The 17,058-nt window shown below is 36.1% G+C and overlaps 1 protein-coding gene across 1 annotated transcript in view; it reads right to left on the reverse strand.

The window, feature by feature from the left end:
* ADAMTS6 (ADAM metallopeptidase with thrombospondin type 1 motif 6) overlaps window positions 1-17,058 on the reverse strand; it is a 326,707-nt gene that overhangs the window by 99,391 nt on the left and 210,258 nt on the right. The window contains exons 13-14 of the mRNA XM_025388157.1: window positions 10,223-10,368; window positions 7,702-7,765 (exon numbers count right to left, since the gene is read on the reverse strand). Coding sequence (XP_025243942.1) covers window positions 7,702-7,765; window positions 10,223-10,368 — 210 coding nt within the window. The remainder of the gene's footprint in view (window positions 1-7,701; window positions 7,766-10,222; window positions 10,369-17,058) is intronic.

The raw sequence follows: 17,058 nt of genomic DNA on the forward strand, positions 1-17,058 counted from the left end.
AGGTAAAATCTATCAAACACAGTTGAACCAGCCTAATAGTCTGGATTTTCTATTTTCTTTTCTGTTTCTTTTTTTCTAATTTTTTATTTGTTGAGACAGGGTCTCTGTCACCCAGGCTAGAGGGTACTGAGCATCTCAGCTTACTGTAGCTTCAACCTCCCGGGCTCAGGTGATCCTCCCACTTCAGCCTCCCAAGTAGCTGGGACTACAGGCATGCACCATCATGCCCAGCTAATTTCTGTATTTTTTGTAGAGATGGGCTCTTGCCATGTTGCCCAGGCTGGTCTCAAATTCCTGGACTCAAGCAATCCACCTGCCCCTGCCTCCCAAAGTGCTGGAATTGATTACAGGCGTGAGCCATGGCACCCAGCCAATTTTCTATTTTCTATTTTAACTTACACTTTGAGCATACTTTAGAAAACATACAGCAAGTCTCAAAGATTCATGGCAATAAATAAAAAACTCTGGTTCTCCAGTTGTTTGACTATCTGACGTTATCTTATTTTTTTGAGCACTGATTAGAAAATTCTTCCAGGATCATTTTAACTTACTCTTTGTATTACTTCTAATTAAGTTTCAAGAAAAGTTTTTGAATTGCAAATGACCAAGCCAAAAACGCTTATGTATTGTTATCTAGTCCTTGACTGTCAAATTAATTTTAACTAATTGGAAAGTTTACTTTCAAATCTTATTTATAAGACCATTCAACATGATATGTGTAGTATTAAATTATGTAAAATAGGTACTAAGGCAGGAAGCTGGTTTGATAAAAGAAAGGTATATTCTTTTAAATCCTTTAAATTGGGGTGGCTCACACATAACAGACACCTGGGCATCATTGGAAAAAAGAACATTTAAACTATTATACATTTAGAAAAAGCATCAAAGTTAACTTAAAGAACACAGACATAATACCATACTGTTTCAAGAGTAACACCTATTCTTTGTTAACTGGAAAACACTAAACTTTTGCTTACATTACTCAATCTTTTTTTTTTTTTTTTTTGAGACAGGATCTCGCTCTATCTCCAGCCCGGGGTGCAGTGATGCAATCTCGGCTCACTGTAACCTCCACCTCCTGGGCTCAAGCGATCCTCCCATGTCAGTCTCCCAAGTTGCTAGGACTACAGGCACATGCCCAGCTAATTTTTGTATTTTTTGTAGAAAAGGGATTTCGCCATGTTGCCCAGGCTGGTCTCAAACTCCTGACCTCAAGTGATCCGCTCACCTTCCCTCCCAAAGTGCTGGGATTACAGGAGCCAGCCACCACACCCAACCACATTATTCAGTCTTAACTCCGATCACCTCACCTTTTATACTTTATTATTAAATTCTATAGGTTATATAATAGAAGCTCTTAGATTTTTAAAATGTAGACACTTCTGCTCTAATATGACACACGCCTTCATGAAAAATCTCTTTCTGTAAAATTGCACACTAAAAGTAGCTGGCATACGGGAAAAATTGGGTTAGAAGCAGACGATTCAAGACAGGGCATTAAAACAAAAAGAAAAAATTCTAATAAAATACTAGCACAATATTTTAAACACATGGCAAATTCCTAGCAAAGAAATACTGGAGTAAATGTAAGATATTATCTTTTTAAAAACTTGAAAAAATAAGGAAGGCTTATCAGTTGAGACTGCTGAGTTAGAGAAACAGGAGGCCAGCGTAGGAAGAACAGGCAGAAACACACAATAAGGCTCCTATGATGCTGCATGTGGCCAAACGTTTTGAGCAAAAAGAAGAATGTGGGGTGAATAGTCATCATGTGCAGTACAATTTTCCTTTGTCCCTCAGCTATGCTGATGTTGTTTGACTCTTGCTGCTATATTATTTAATATCACAAAATAACAATCAAATATAAGATAATTTGTATTGCAGAAGCAAGCTTGTAACAGAGCAAACTATACCAAAACTTTATATTATAGTTTTTCTAGATTTATGTTGAAAGAATGGAAATGTAAAATACTCCACCAAACCAACTCACTACTGACAAGAAGGAGAACTTCTCTCAGTATGGGAAGAGAATATGATTACAATAATATGTTTGGTACATAGTAGTGCTCAGTAAATGTCAGCAGCAGTTGCTCCTACTACTATCACTACTTCTGTGGCTACTACTTTTACTAGTAAAGATAGAAATTAAAATAGCTCTGAGAGAGACACCTGTGGCTTACCCAATATCCATTACTCTCTGCTTTCTTGCTAATAGAAGTTCAATATTTTGCTTAGGAATCTGTCTCTCAGGAAAGGTGACCCTAACCCCATTTTAGGGGCAAATCACTATTAATCTAAACCAATTCTGGTAATCTCATTCCTTTTGTCAATGGCTGCTTTAAGGGTGGCCACAATGACCTCCTGGCAAATAAAACCTGAGGAAATTTTTTTTTTTTAATTTTAATTTTTTTATTTCTATCGGTGTTTGGGGAACAGGTGGTGTTTGGTTACATGCGTAAGTTCTTTAGTGATGATTTCTGAGATTCTACAGTGGACGCTGCACCCAATGTGTAGTATTTTATCCCTCATTCCCCTCCTATCCTTTCCCCTGAGCCCCCAAAGTCCATTGCATCATTCTTATGCCTTTGCATCCTCATAGCTTAGCTCCCACTTATGACTGAGAGCATATGATGTTTGAAAACCTGAAAAAAATTTGCTGAGGAGCAGGGAAGGAGATCTGGGAACAACTTTCGTAATACTTAAGAAAACGACAGTGGAGCAGTTTATCTTTTCTCTTCCTCTCAATATCGTCAGGGCAGAAGTACTTTAGGTGCTTGGATGCTCTACTTATCTTTTTATGTTCCCCTTTCTCACAGAATTTGACCTCCTGACATCCCCTTTGCTATCTTGTCAGTTCCTTGCTAATTTTTAAATGATAAAAAAATCTTACTGAGTAATTAAAAAAAAAATTTGTCAGAATAACCTAGTCTGTCACGACCAAAAATGGAAGTCTCTCTACATTTATTTATGTTTTTATTTATTTTTAATTTAATTTTTAAAATTTATTTATTTTGAGTCAGGGTCTCACTGTCACCCAGGCTGTAGTGTGGTGGTATGATCATAGCTCACTGCAGCCTCAAACTCCTGGGCTCAAGTGATACTCCGACCTCAACCTCCTGAGTAGTTGGTATTATAGGTGTGAACTCTTTATGAGCTAAGAGTGATTTGTTTGGAGAATTTTACGCATAAAATTTACAACCTTCTTTGTAACAAGAATTTTTCTGTTGCATAGCTAGACTGTCGAGCTCTGTACTGTCCTATATGGTTGCCACCAGCCACATGGGGCTGTTCAAATTAAAATTAATTAAACTCAGAATTTCTGTTCTTCAGCTGCACTAGCAACATTTCAAGTCCTTAATAGCTAATTTGGCTAGTGGCTATTGGGCTGGACAGTGCACACATAGAATATTTTCATCATTGAAGAAAGTTCTATCGGACAGCGCTAGTGTAGATGAGGTATTTGGGAAATTTTTATATATTAGATTACATTAAAGCAAGCCCCAGCTTAAACAAAATTGCATTCAGACAACTTTATTAACTTGGATAGCATGAAAATATATTTTAGTATGACAGCAGAATTGCCTCAAGTTCTGAGCTAGTAGAGTCAATATTAATGAAGAAAACATAAATATTTATGTATCCATAATATAGTTATGTTTACTGTATCTCCTTATAATTTGCTGAAAGATGAAACAGAAGACAAAGATAGTAATAGAAATCTCAACCCACCAATAGTAAGTTCTACAATCTGAACATCTAACACGTAACTCATGAATAAAATGCAACAAGCTGAGATGTTTGGCACTTTTTTCCTGTTACCATTATTCACATTACAGTATATAATACATACATTATTGGGGCCTAAATGTATGCCCAACCCTGCGATTATACAATAATGGAATGAGTTGGGAATTGAGAGGAGGGTTTGATTTTCTCACTCCTACCTAAAAGTGTGACATACTGTAGATAGGTATTCAGTTCTTCTAACCTTATATAAAACTTCCATTCTTCCGAGATTCATATCATCCAAATCACTATCTGGCTTCACTCCTATCTGGCTTAATAAATAAGGGTCACTTTCGCTCTCTCTCTCTCTCTCTCTCTTTTTGCTTAAGACAAGTTTTCACCATGTTGCCCAGGCTGGTCTTGAACTCCTGGACTCAAGAAATCTGCCTGCCTCAGCCTCCCAAAGTGCTGGAATTATAGGCCTGAGCCACTGTGCCTCTCTCTCTCATTTATTAAGGAGTCTGATAGCCTGTTCATAGTATGAACTAAATTCTAAGTTTCAGTAGCATCCTAAGTGACTTTCACATCCCTATGTTAAAGGTCCTCCTCCTCAAGACTTAAGGTTTTTGAACTCCTTTACCTCTAGTCAGGTTAGGCACACACTCCCATGGCCACACTCCAGATTTGTCAGTTTGTCATCATTGAGAATATTCTCACTTGTCATATCTTTAATTGAAATACATGTCATTCTCTGATCTCCTTACCTTCTATCTCTCTCACCCTGTATTTCCTACTACTCTGGTTCTTTGATTTTTATGGCTTTTTAAGTTAGGTCCTTAATTTATTCCCTGTTAGCCCTCTTTGGACTCCACTGTTACTCCTGGCATGGAGCCCATGGCTCAGCACTTCAATCATTCTTACCAATATCCCTACATTTTTCTTGATTTATTGTTCTGTTGTAATCTTGTCTTTCACAAATCCATTCTCATCTAAAGCATCAATCTGAGGCTCTTTCAATGGTTTCTTAATGTCCCAAGATAAAGATCACACTTCTTAACCCTCAGGCCTTACACTTAATTTTCCTTCTGTCTAAGATGCTCTCATTGTCACTTTTTTCTGGTCACCTTAGATTTGCCCTTCATGTCTCTAGCTTCCTGTGGGACAAAGTCCTTAAGTCTCTAATTAGGTTAGGTGCCATTCTATGCACTTTTATAGCATCCCATACTAATCCCATCATATCACTTATCACTCTGTATTATAATTTTCTGTACCTAAGTGATTTCCCAATAAATTTATAAGCTCTTTGAGGGCAGAGATTGTCTTTTCCACCCAAGCATGGTCTAATATACAACAGGCATTCAATTATTTTTTAAACAAATGAATAAATAACACTGGTAACTCTAAAAGATCATCATAATTGAAGTTACATGTAATTATTCCAAAATACTCCAAAATACAATTTTAATAGAATTAAATATGACAAATCAATTATATAGGTGATAGAAGGGCAGAAAATAGAGTAGGGTAAGGAAGATTAGGAGTCCTGGAGTTGTATGGAGTGGAGAGGGCTGCAATTTGAAATTCAGTATTCAGAATGGTCTCATTGAAAATGTGACAGTTGAGTAAAGGTGATGAGGTGAGAGAGTTAACCACATAGATATTTTGGGAGAAGAGTACACAAGGCAAAGGGAACAGTTACTGCAAAAGCCCGAAGGTAGAAGCATGTCAGGCACATTCAAGGAAGGAGGCCTATGTTGCTGGAGTAGAGACAATGATAAAGAAACTAGTAAGAGATGAGTTCAGAGAAGTAATGAAAGCCAGATTGTGTAGACCTTGCAGGTTGTTGTAACGACTTTGGATTTAAGTAAAATGGGGAGCCATTGTGAGGTTCTGAGTAAAAGATAATCTGACTCACTCTGCCTCCTATATTGAGGACTGGATAGTAAAGGGGAATCCTCATAAAAGGCTATTAGAGTAATCCTGTGAAAGATAACAGTAACTTAGACCACAGCAGCAGTAGTGAAGTTAAGAAGCACCTACCATATACTTTGAAGGCAAAACTAATGGGATTTCCTGAGGAATTGGATATAAGCTATGAGACAGAAAAAGGTGTCAAGAAAGACTCCAGGATTTTTGGTGTAAGCCAAATGGAGTTGACATCTGAGATGGGAAAACCTGCTGGAAGAACGAGTGGAGAAAATGTTTTGGGGATAACAGTTGGACATGTGAAACATTAAATGTCCATTAAAAGTCTACTCAAATAGTAAGATATGAACCTGAAATTCATGAAAGAAGTACAGGCTGAAGATATAAATTTTTGGGTCAAATGGCAAATAAATGGTACAAAAGCAATGGAACCAGATAAGATCACCAAAGAAAGGAGTACTGGTGAGAGCAGAGACACAGGCCACGGACTAACTCCTGGGTACTCTAACATTGAGGTCAGAGTAAAGAGTAGGAACCGGTCCGGCGCGATGGCTCATGCCTGTAATCTCAGCACTTTGGGAGGCCGAAGCGGGTGGATCACCTGAGGTCAGGAGTTCGAGACCAGCCTGGCCAACACGGTGAAAAACCCAGTCTCTACTAAAAAGTATATATATATATGCCGTCAACTATATGCCAGGCGTGGTGGCACACGCCTGTAATCCCAGCTACTCGGGAGGCTGAGGCAGGAGAATTGCTTGAGTCCGGGAGACAGAGGTTACAGTGAGCCAAGATGGTGCCACCGCACTCCAGCCTGGCCGACAGAGTAAGACTCTTGTCTCAAAAAAATAAAAATAAAATAAAGAGTAGGAACCAGTGAAGGAGGAAGAGGAGTAAGCATTAATGTAAAATAACAACTGCAATGTAGTTTCCTGGAAGCCTATTGAAAGTGAAGTAGTAAGCTGAAGACTCAGAATTGACTATTAGATTTAACAGCATGGAAATCATCTGTGACTTAACAAGAGCATTTCCATAGAATGATCAAGGCAAAAACCTGATAGGAGCCATTTTAGAAAAAAAAAATGTGAAGAGAGGAAATGGATTCAGTAAGTATAGACAAATCTTTTGAGAAATTTTGTTTCAATGGGAAACAAAGCAATAGGAAAATAACTAGCATGGTTTTTTGGTTTGTTTGTTTACAGATAGGAGCATGTTTGTGTGTTTATGAAAAAATTCAGAAGAGAAGATGTTAGGACAATCATCTGCATATTTATAAAATCACCAAGAATTAAGACAGAAGTAGAGGTGGAGAGCATGAAAATGTTAACAGTCTAATGACATTAATTAACAGGTATGGTTTTTAGATAGGGGAAGGAAGAGTGATCTGGAGGAGTAATGAGATATAAACACTGTCAATCCACTTTCAGGCTCCGTCATTCAATGGCTAAGAGAGAAAACAAAAGCCTACCAGTTTGAAGACTATAGGAGAAGCATTATCTTCAGAGGAAGAGCTAGTTTCCATTAAAGTAAGAAGGTAAAAGGAAGGAAAATTCAGAGAAGTGATTATTAGGGGTTTTGAATTCCTGAAGGTACAGGAGAAGTTTCAGTAATTGGGCAGGGATAGAAAACAGAACAGAAGAGGAAATATACAGCATCTTGTCTATTGGATGAGGGATGATGTAGGAGTCTGGGACTTCTTGCAGTGGCAAACATAAAATTGAATAAAGGGCATAATAAGATTAATTCTGTGGAGTCAAGAAAGATAGTGGTGTTGAAGTTGTGAGTGTGTGGGACAGGGCAGTTCAGAGTGTGTGGGCCTCTCTTGATATCTGTTGGGGGAAGAATATACTTGTTCCCAGTGCTGGAGCTCCTCCTTGACCCTTATTAATGGAATTGATGGAGCTGAGGCCAGCTCCATTCATTAACAATTTAGAAAATTAATGTGACCTTCACACACATGAATTTCTTATCAAATAGTTTAAAATTTAAAAAATTTCCCTACTCTAGGGAAAGAGTAAGCTAATTTTTCATAGAAGAGTTTGGTTTACTTACATCTGTGTTACAGGAGCGATACCGTTTCCTTTCCCCAAGGCAATATTTTCCACCTCCTGAAGGTCTGAAAAAACATTTTGTTTAAAATGTGAATATAATACATCTATCCATACAGAGTATATATATTACTTGATGAAAACATACTAAAGTTTACTTTCAAAAACTGTATCATTTGACATGTTTTAATTATTAATCATGCTGGTGATTGTTAGCAATAATTATGGTTGTTGAACATAAAAATTAAGGCAATTTATTATTAATTTGTATTAATAGTACTATTAATTTTGTATTAATTTACTAGTAATTTATAAGATTTTTAATTGTCATGATTTATATTCTCAAGAAAATCAATTGAGTCAATATACTTTCTAATTATCATAGTAAAAATAACTTATTTATAATGAAAAGATATTTAAATCATATTCAACAAAATCCATAATCTGATGCTACATGTTTACCAACTAGGAAATGGAAAGTTTGTTTTTACTCCAAACAGGAAGCAAGGAAACATGAAATAACTCCCTGGAAATAGCTTTCATTCAAAGTGAATAATGCAAAAACAAATTTCCATCTCATTTCAAAATAGTCCATGAAGTTTAAAAATTTAAATCTAAAAATCAGATGGCATTGCATTATATAAATACTAAATATTTTATATTTCACCAAAATTAATGAAACAGTAAGACATCACATATTTGACCATATAAGTTATCTTTAAAGGATTTAACATTAGGGAAAGCCATTGCTATTATTTGGGCATACTACCATTGAGTGATAAAAACAACTAATTTCTTCTTTTAAAAGAGGTCCAGTTTTTTTCCTTAAGTATCTGCGTATATTATTTATCACAGGGTTTTTTATACTTTTATTAATTTATAGCAGCTTTCAGTTGAACTTAGGTTAGTTATTCTGTAATTTTTAAAAAATGATCAAGTCTAGGCCGGGCGCGGTGGCTCAAGCCTGTAATCCCAGCACTTTGGGAGGCCGAGACGGGCGGATCACGAGGTCAGGAGATCGAGACCATCCTGGCTAACCCGGTGAAACCCCGCCTCTACTAAAAAATACAAAAAACTAGCCTGGCAAGGTGGTGGGCGCCTGTAGTCCCAGCTACTCGGGAGGCTGAGAAAGGAGAATGGCGTAAACCCGGGAGGCGGAGCTTGCAGTGAGCTGAGATCCAGCCACTGCACTCCAGCCTGGGCGACAGAGCGAGACTCCGTCTCAAAAAAAAAAAAAAAAAAAAAAAAAAAGATCAAGTCTAAATCATAATTTTGGCTCACTGGTATCAATGGGATCATTAAAGCTACCTTTTGAATATATTTTGAATGCCAGTGAATGCTGACTCTAAGTAAGGAAGGGAAATGGCTCAGCTTGAACCAGCTTTGGAGAAATGGGTTGGTCAGATAAAAACAAGATAGTGGGGATGGTGGTAGCATGACTTGTTCATGAATGGGTGACAGGAAGCTCTGTTTAGCAAGAGGGGAATAACTGATAGGAAGTGGCAGAATGGAAACACAGAACTAATATAAAGCAAAACAAGTTAAAAGAGTAAAAGAAAAGACAGTTGGAGATAGGAACCAAAGAGAGGGATCCTGAGTTAAAAATGGAGAAAAACAAAAAATAAAAATAGACCATCTTTTATCTCAGAAGGAGAAAAAAAAAGGAAAAGCATTATCATAACATTATTCTCCTTCGAATACTAGCTGGGAAAGAAGGTCCTCAACCAGCGTTGTAGACAAAAATGGGCACTTGACATGTGGCAGCCAAAGAACGGTTTAGTCTTAGGGAGGACAAGAAAATACAACCAGAGGAACCGTCCACCTGTAATGGGCATGAAGCACTGGTAGGAGGGAGAAGCAACAGAGCTAGCAAAGAATACTGATGGTGCTGGCCTTGCGCCAGGGGGACTCGGGCTGGAGAAAAGAGTGGTGGGAGAGGAGCAGTCTGACCTGCATGAAACAGTCATGGGGAGAAAAGTGGTGGCAGCTCCGGAAGATGATTAATGGGGGCATATGAATGGAAACTATTTTAACACATGGGCAGTATTCTTTTCATTGTGATTTGTGATGCGAATCAAGGCATTTCAACCCTTGAAGTGCTCTCATTGGTCCTTTTAATACTAATGTAGCAGTAATAATTTTATGTGACATGTGAAAAGACCTTAGGTTTCCTGGGAATAATAGTAATGTAGCTAAGACCAGATTTGGATTCATCCATAATTCAGTAGTTTTTGGAGGAGGAAATCTATCTGATTATTATTAGATTAAAAGTCTGGCTTATCTGGGACAGATATACAATACTTTCTATTTTTTACATTTTATTTTTAGTTACACAATAAGGGGAAAGGAAGAAAAAGAAAGTCTATTTAACAAAGCTCCTCCACCTTCCTGTGCCTATGGCTTGTTCTGAAGACAAGTACTTGGCTCACTAGTGAAACGTTTTTACAGATAACATGTGAAACCACAGCTTTGAATCATTTCCAACTGTGTCTTTTTGTTGGCTCCGGCTTACTTTAGCTACTTACGCTGGACTGTCACAGTGTCTTAGGGATGAGGAGACGCCTCCCCCGCAGGTCCTGCTGCACTCTCCCCATAGTGACCAGGGACCCCAGCCCCCATCTATGCTCTGGGGCCAAGTGCCAAAAGGAACACAATCTCCCTGATAACACCACTGCAAGATTTCACAGAAAACACAGAATTAGCTGTTAGGCAGATACAGCTATCAGGACAGAAATACATAAGGGTCAGGTACTGACCAATTATAGGCATTAGCATTCTCCCAATAGATAACAGACAGATTGTTCTCTAACTGTGTTCAGACATTGGTGAAGGTTCATGTGACTTGCAAATGATCTTAGCTAGGCCATGATTTATAAGCCTCTAACATATATTGGGAGTTCTTAAAAAAAAGTCACATTGCTTCTTTTCCCTTGTTTCTATTCCTCTAGACTTTTAGTGTTTCTCATTATAGAGCTAGCTATAGACCTCAAAGTCTTTTTTAGATATTTTAGTATTTTCTTTAAAATTTTTCTTTATATTCCACTATTATTGGACGCATGGAATGATAACGCAATATGGAAAGTTCCCCAGTAAGGAATTTTTATGATGGTAATTGCTCTTTCTTAAAAAAAAAAAAAAAAAAAAAAAAAAAAAAAAAAGATTGGTTGAGGCTACAATAGTAAAAGAATGTGTTGTGGCATTTCATCTACATGAGCACTGCAGACATAATAAAAGTAATGCCAAGACATTAGGGACTGGGTACAAAAAAACCCTTTATACACCGACTAGCAATGTGTATGGCCCCCACATGAACATATGTATTGGAATTCTGCTCAGCTCTACTCTCTGCAATAAACCACACATACTGCACCTAAGTAGAAAGTCAGGAATAATTTATCGAGACACAGACATCACAAAATCAACTCATAACTCTAGCATGATAAATCTTATTTGCAGAATATGGCAAAATGAAAGTCTTTTTTAAACTAAGCATTTGTAGAATTTTATTGATGCATTTTTCAAATTATCAAACTTTGACAAATCAAAATAATGATACTATGAAAGTCATTTGTTTATATGAATAACAGTAAGGAACATGGTTATAAGCAAAGTTGAACAAATGTCATCCATGTTAGGTTGTTTAATAAAAATTCAACCTTATATTAAAATGAAAAGGGATCATGACATGGTACTTAGAAAGTGATCAGTTTATTATACTAATTCTATCACCAAGCTTTGTTGGTTTTATCTCCAGAATATCCCTGGAATTCTTTCACTTTTCACCTTCTTCATCGCTATACTCTAGATCAAACTGGCAAATGGAGTGGCTTCTTACCTGATGATTGTGCTTCTACTTTTTTCTCCTAGAATCTATTTTCCAGAGAGCATTTAGAAAGATCTTTTAAAAACATGTTATCACATTATGTCACCTTTTTGCTTAAAAAACCTCAGTGGTTTCCTATTTCCATAACACCGATGAACAGTAGATTTAGTGATCTAGCCCCTGCCTCCTTCCTCAACCCCATTCTCTCTCTTACACAGATTACTCCAGACACATTGGATTTCCACCTTCATACACTAAGCTTGTTCCTCCTTAGAGCATCTAAATTTGCTGGTCCTTCTAGTAATGGTTTGTTCCCAATTCCTTCTACTGCTGTCTTCTCATCTTTCAGTCTCAGGTCAAGTGTCATTTCAACAGAGAGATCTTTCCTTGACCATCCTTATTCTAAAATGATACCTCAATACCCTTTCCTGCTCCCAGATCGCGTCCCGGCATCCCTCGCCCCATGTAATAGTGATTCTGTCCTACTGCTTTAGTTCCCTCTTACCACTTAACGCTACTTTAAATTGCCCTGTTTACTTATTAGATTATTTCTTTGTTTGTCTCTCCTCCTTTGAATGTAAAAGCCTCAAGAGTCACTTGTGGCTATTTGAATTTAAATTAATTAAAGAATTCAGTTCCTCATACCCACTAGCCACAGGTAGCTAGTGGCTACTGTGTTGGACAGAGCAGATGCAGAATATCTGCATCACCACAAAATATTTTATTGTAAACAATGAATGCCTGGAATAGTACTTGGCATGTATTGTGTATGCAACAAAAATTTATTAAATTAATTAATTGGCACATAGTATATATGCAACAAAAATTTATTAGATTAATTAGTAAATAAATTAAGGAATTGTGTCCTATTTTGGTTATCACATGTCAGGAAGGAACTCGAGATATGGAAGGTAAAGAAACCAAATTCATATTTGTTTCCTAGTAGGTGGTACTCAATTGACAATCATAATGGACTTTTTAGAGGTGTGCTGAGCAATTATGTGTCTATAAAAAAATTAGGCAAGAGGAAGTTAACATTTCCTTGGCTGTAGGGAAGAATATCTGACCCTAAGTCTGATAAATATTAAAACAGGATATTAAGAAAGATTATTGAGTTTTGAGCAGTAAAAATTATCATGAAGAAAAAAAGATCATCTGTCCAAAATGATGAAGAAGAGGCAGTTGGCTAAACCAATAATATAGTATCAACCCTGTGATCAGGGTTACTGATAATGTATACTTGAGAAGGAGAAAATGTTCCACTTGAAAACTTATGACTTACCTAGTTGGTCTTGAAGAACAATAATTTTTATAGTGATATGTTAATTGTATCAGATCTGTACCTATACAAAAGTCACAGCATCTGGCCAAATAATCTCCAGTTTTGTGGTTCTGTTACTACAAGTAACTGTGTGTGAAAATATTTATGTCTGCACCCAGTTTTCCTATGCAAATAACTGAGCAGTATAGTCCTGGCCAGCAATTAACTGCTCTTTTTCCCCCTGTCTGCAATTAATGAGAACTGACACTTTCAGAAACTTCAAATCTTAAAACATGCCTATTTTTTCAAATTGGAAACTTAGCATTATTGATTTCAAATAAGATTAAAGCTCGATTTTACATTTATTTTATACAATCACAGAGTTGAATCTAAAGCTCAAAGGAACTTTAGAATTCATAAGGCCTAAGCACTTCATTTTTTCAGATGAGGAAACCAGAACCTAAAGGAGTTGAATTGCCCAAGATCACATACTAGTAGAAAAGGGATTATCTGTCTAAAATACACACAAAAAATTAGTGGTTAAAAAAAAAAAATCCATTGGAGGTGTATGATTATGTATTTGAAGACACTAAAGAATAATATGCTTTACTGGATTTTTATAACTACATAAAATACAAAATAATACTAGAGATTTTTTTTTTAAACACAGCTGTAGATACGCATGTTATTTCAGACCTCTTTGTATATACCTATGATTTGTAGAGAAAAAATATTCAGGTTTTTTCATTTGTCAGGTGATAAAAGAATTGTAGAATTGTGAGAGCTACAAGAATACTTAAAGATGTAGTTTCCAAAGTATATTAATATTATTACACATTTCTAGAATGCTCACAAAATGTAGGGCAGGAAGAAAAGTCACATGAACTAAAGTCATTCTTCAGGTAAAAGATAAATACAATATTCACTTTGTAAAATGTTGCTCAGTGTTCATCACTACAGTCTACACAGCAGTAGTATTTCATAAATGGTTTGCTAAAAGGCCTTATATTGCACAAATTCATGCTTTGGTTATATCTATTCCATGGAGTTATATCATAATAGGAAATTTTATCAGAAAGTTAAGTAACAAAGATTAATGGGTAAATAAATCATAATATATAATATAACATAAGTATCAGTCACCTAGCGGTTGACAAGTTTAGTCTCTAATTTAAAACTAGTTAACAACTTACTTAACTAGCTAACAAGTTAACAACTTTGGTCTGTGTAGGACTTCATGTTACAAACTTCAGCTCTAGCAATATCTTTGGTCCAAAGCAAGTCACTTTTCTTTCTTCTCTTTTGTTTCCTTAACTATAAAATGGAAACTAATTTTAGTTCTTTAGATTCCACTATGGTTTAGATTAGGAAAACTTTTAAAATTAGTTCAATGCATACATACCTTCAAAAAAGTTAAAGACCTACCAAACAACTTGTTTGATTTTTATCTCTGCAGAAGTGTTCGTGTTTTGTTTTCCTCCTTTGTTATTTATAAAAAAGGATCTCTTTATAATTACAGCTACTTTTCTCCTTTGGTAGTAGTAAACATCAATGCAGTATATGATTTTAAGAGAAGAAATTTATTTAACTTAACAAAATGGCTTTAAGAAGCCCATGGAAACTTCATGTGGATCAAGTGATTTGAATGACTCTTCTAGCTGATTGCATTAATCAATATAAATTAAAAGTTTAATGTGTGTAAATCATGAGTAAAATAATTAGATTATACCAAATAAAGCAACTTGGAGTATATAAATCTTATAAGCACATAATAATGAGATTCTGAGTGTTGTGCCATCTGTTTTTATTCTTTCTTTTACCTGAAGTTACCAAACCTGTAAAAGCTCTATTTACAGAGACACAGAATTGTATTTTACATTTTAAACTAGAAAAGTTAAATATGTAGATGCAAACAAGTTTCTAATCTTTATTTTCAAAGGTGATCCAATCTAATGATTTTGGATTATTCCAAATAACAGTCGTGTTACTTTAGCCTAAATTATCCACATAAATCGGATAAATTTGGCCGCCTTCTTGCTAATCGGGGTATGTTTAACCACATTCATAAAGGTGAAAGAAGTTAAGCCATCATATTTTTTTTCCAAGAATAAAATCTTATATTGTTCATTATTGCTTTTCCCATTCCTTCTAAATTAAATAAATGTTTTCAACACAATCTCGAAAGATGGCATATTCCAGTAAGGCTTTAGGAGCCTTCTTTAGAAATACTACTTATTATTAAACAACGTATCTTGCTATTATACTACTAAATACTATGATCTACATCAGGGGACTTCATTTAAGAAAGATATATTTTAAATCAAACAATTTAACTTTGAAAATTTGTCACATTTCCACAAAGGAAAACTTCAAGATAAGTATATGCAGTATTTAAATTTTTTTTTTTTTTAGATGTGATTATGGTATATCTTGTAATAGCCAGTACTGGGTCCAGGCAGCATCTGAAATAAGAGACCTCTAAGGAAATTCTAAGATTTTGCAGGAAGTAATATTAGTGATTCAGTATAGAACATTCTTCCCAAGTCAGAAGAGCTGAGTGTTGGAGCACAGCATTATTAAAAGCCTTATCTTTCTACTGTGCAGGTGCAGGAATGCTAAAGCTACATTTCAGCCCAAATTCTAAATCAGAATTTGTCATCCCATACTATTTAAATTTCTACAGCAATTGGAAGAACTATTCTTTCTTCACTTCCTGTGTTTATAGTATGGGACCCAGTCAAAACATACTGTATTCTACCCTAAGTAAATTAAGATCTAAGGCTGCAAATGTCCTATTATATATCCAGTGCTTGAGAAGGGCATTTAATAATCCTATTCTAATCCAGCCGTATGTTTCCTATGCAAAGATACTAGGAATCAATGTCACTTACATGTAAACCCAAATGCTGGGCTATATCTCTAACTGGGGCTTGCAGAATCATTAAATCAATCTATTGGCCATAAGCCAGTATTTGAAGCCTTCTTTGTGGTCACCAACAGGGATTACAAGGATTGGGTTTTGATTATCCTTAATATCCTGTTCAGTAACAATGCCAACACTACTATCAAAGTTTTTACAATCTAAATCCTTATTTACTATTTCACCAATTATGGCATCAGTCTGATTCCTGTCCAAAGGGCTATTGCTGATGCTGTATCCAAGGAAAGTTCTCTGGCTGAAAGTTGTATTAATTGATTTGTAGGAGACTGACCCATGGACACGCAGTACCAGCACACCGTCTGGGCTCATCAAATTTCCTCCTTTGGTTAATGCTACTGTCCCTGAGCACATCCATTCAGACCATATGGTTCTTATTCAATCCTTGAATGGCTTATTCAGGCGAACATCCAATGGCTGTAATAGCGATGTCAGACCCCCCAGGACTCACGCAAAGATCAGTTTTTAATTTTTTGGCCATATTTCTTACTCCATCTGTTAAATGTGCACGGAACAGTTCCCATACTTACATGGAACATTTGTGGAACTGCGCCCCTGGGCAGGGATCCCATATCTTTTGCAGCCAGAGTTTGACGAGATCATCATGGATTCAATCCTTTGGATATGTCTATGCTATCACTTGAGCAGTATTTCTAGCCCTTCCCTTTTTAAAATAGATTTATACAGAAAACTAGGAGCAGCTTTGGTTTTATTCTCCTGGCTAGACTGTGTATAGGTTCTTTCTTATTCCTTCCGGTGAGAGTAGTTTTGAAACTCAGAGTTAAGATCAGAGGTTGTGAATATTTCATCCATTTCTCAGAGACACACAAACTCATGCTTACACTCTCTACTGCCAGCTACGGCAGTCTGCCAAAGAATTTTCTGCTCACCATCATCTAAGGTTGGCAAATAATAACGAAAAGTATTGATGATACTCATTAGTAATATGTTAGCACCTTCCCTCTGAGGAGGCCCGCAAAAAGCTCACTGAAATATTATCTAATTCTATCCTCATAATATCTCTATGAAATATATAGAAATTGGTTGTCTCTCATTTTAGAGATTCATTATTTTACCAATTGTCACACACTCATATATGCTTAGCTCAATGTTCTACTGACATTGTTTTCTTATTGTGATTCCTAAAACAAGATACCATTTACAGGTAGAAAATGAAAAATCTATTTAGTATTAAAGGGTGAAATACATTGTCACCACCTAGATTAGGCTTAGTGACCCACTTGATTCCTGTGATAATGAAAAACTGCTTTTTCACTTTGCAAAATTTCTCATGTGAAGATAAAGTAAAATTAGAGTCAGTAGAGAGAGGCAAAGATTT

The sequence above is a fragment of the Theropithecus gelada genome, chromosome 6 (assembly GCF_003255815.1).
Source record: "Theropithecus gelada isolate Dixy chromosome 6, Tgel_1.0, whole genome shotgun sequence".
Lineage (NCBI taxonomy): Eukaryota > Metazoa > Chordata > Mammalia > Primates > Cercopithecidae > Theropithecus > Theropithecus gelada.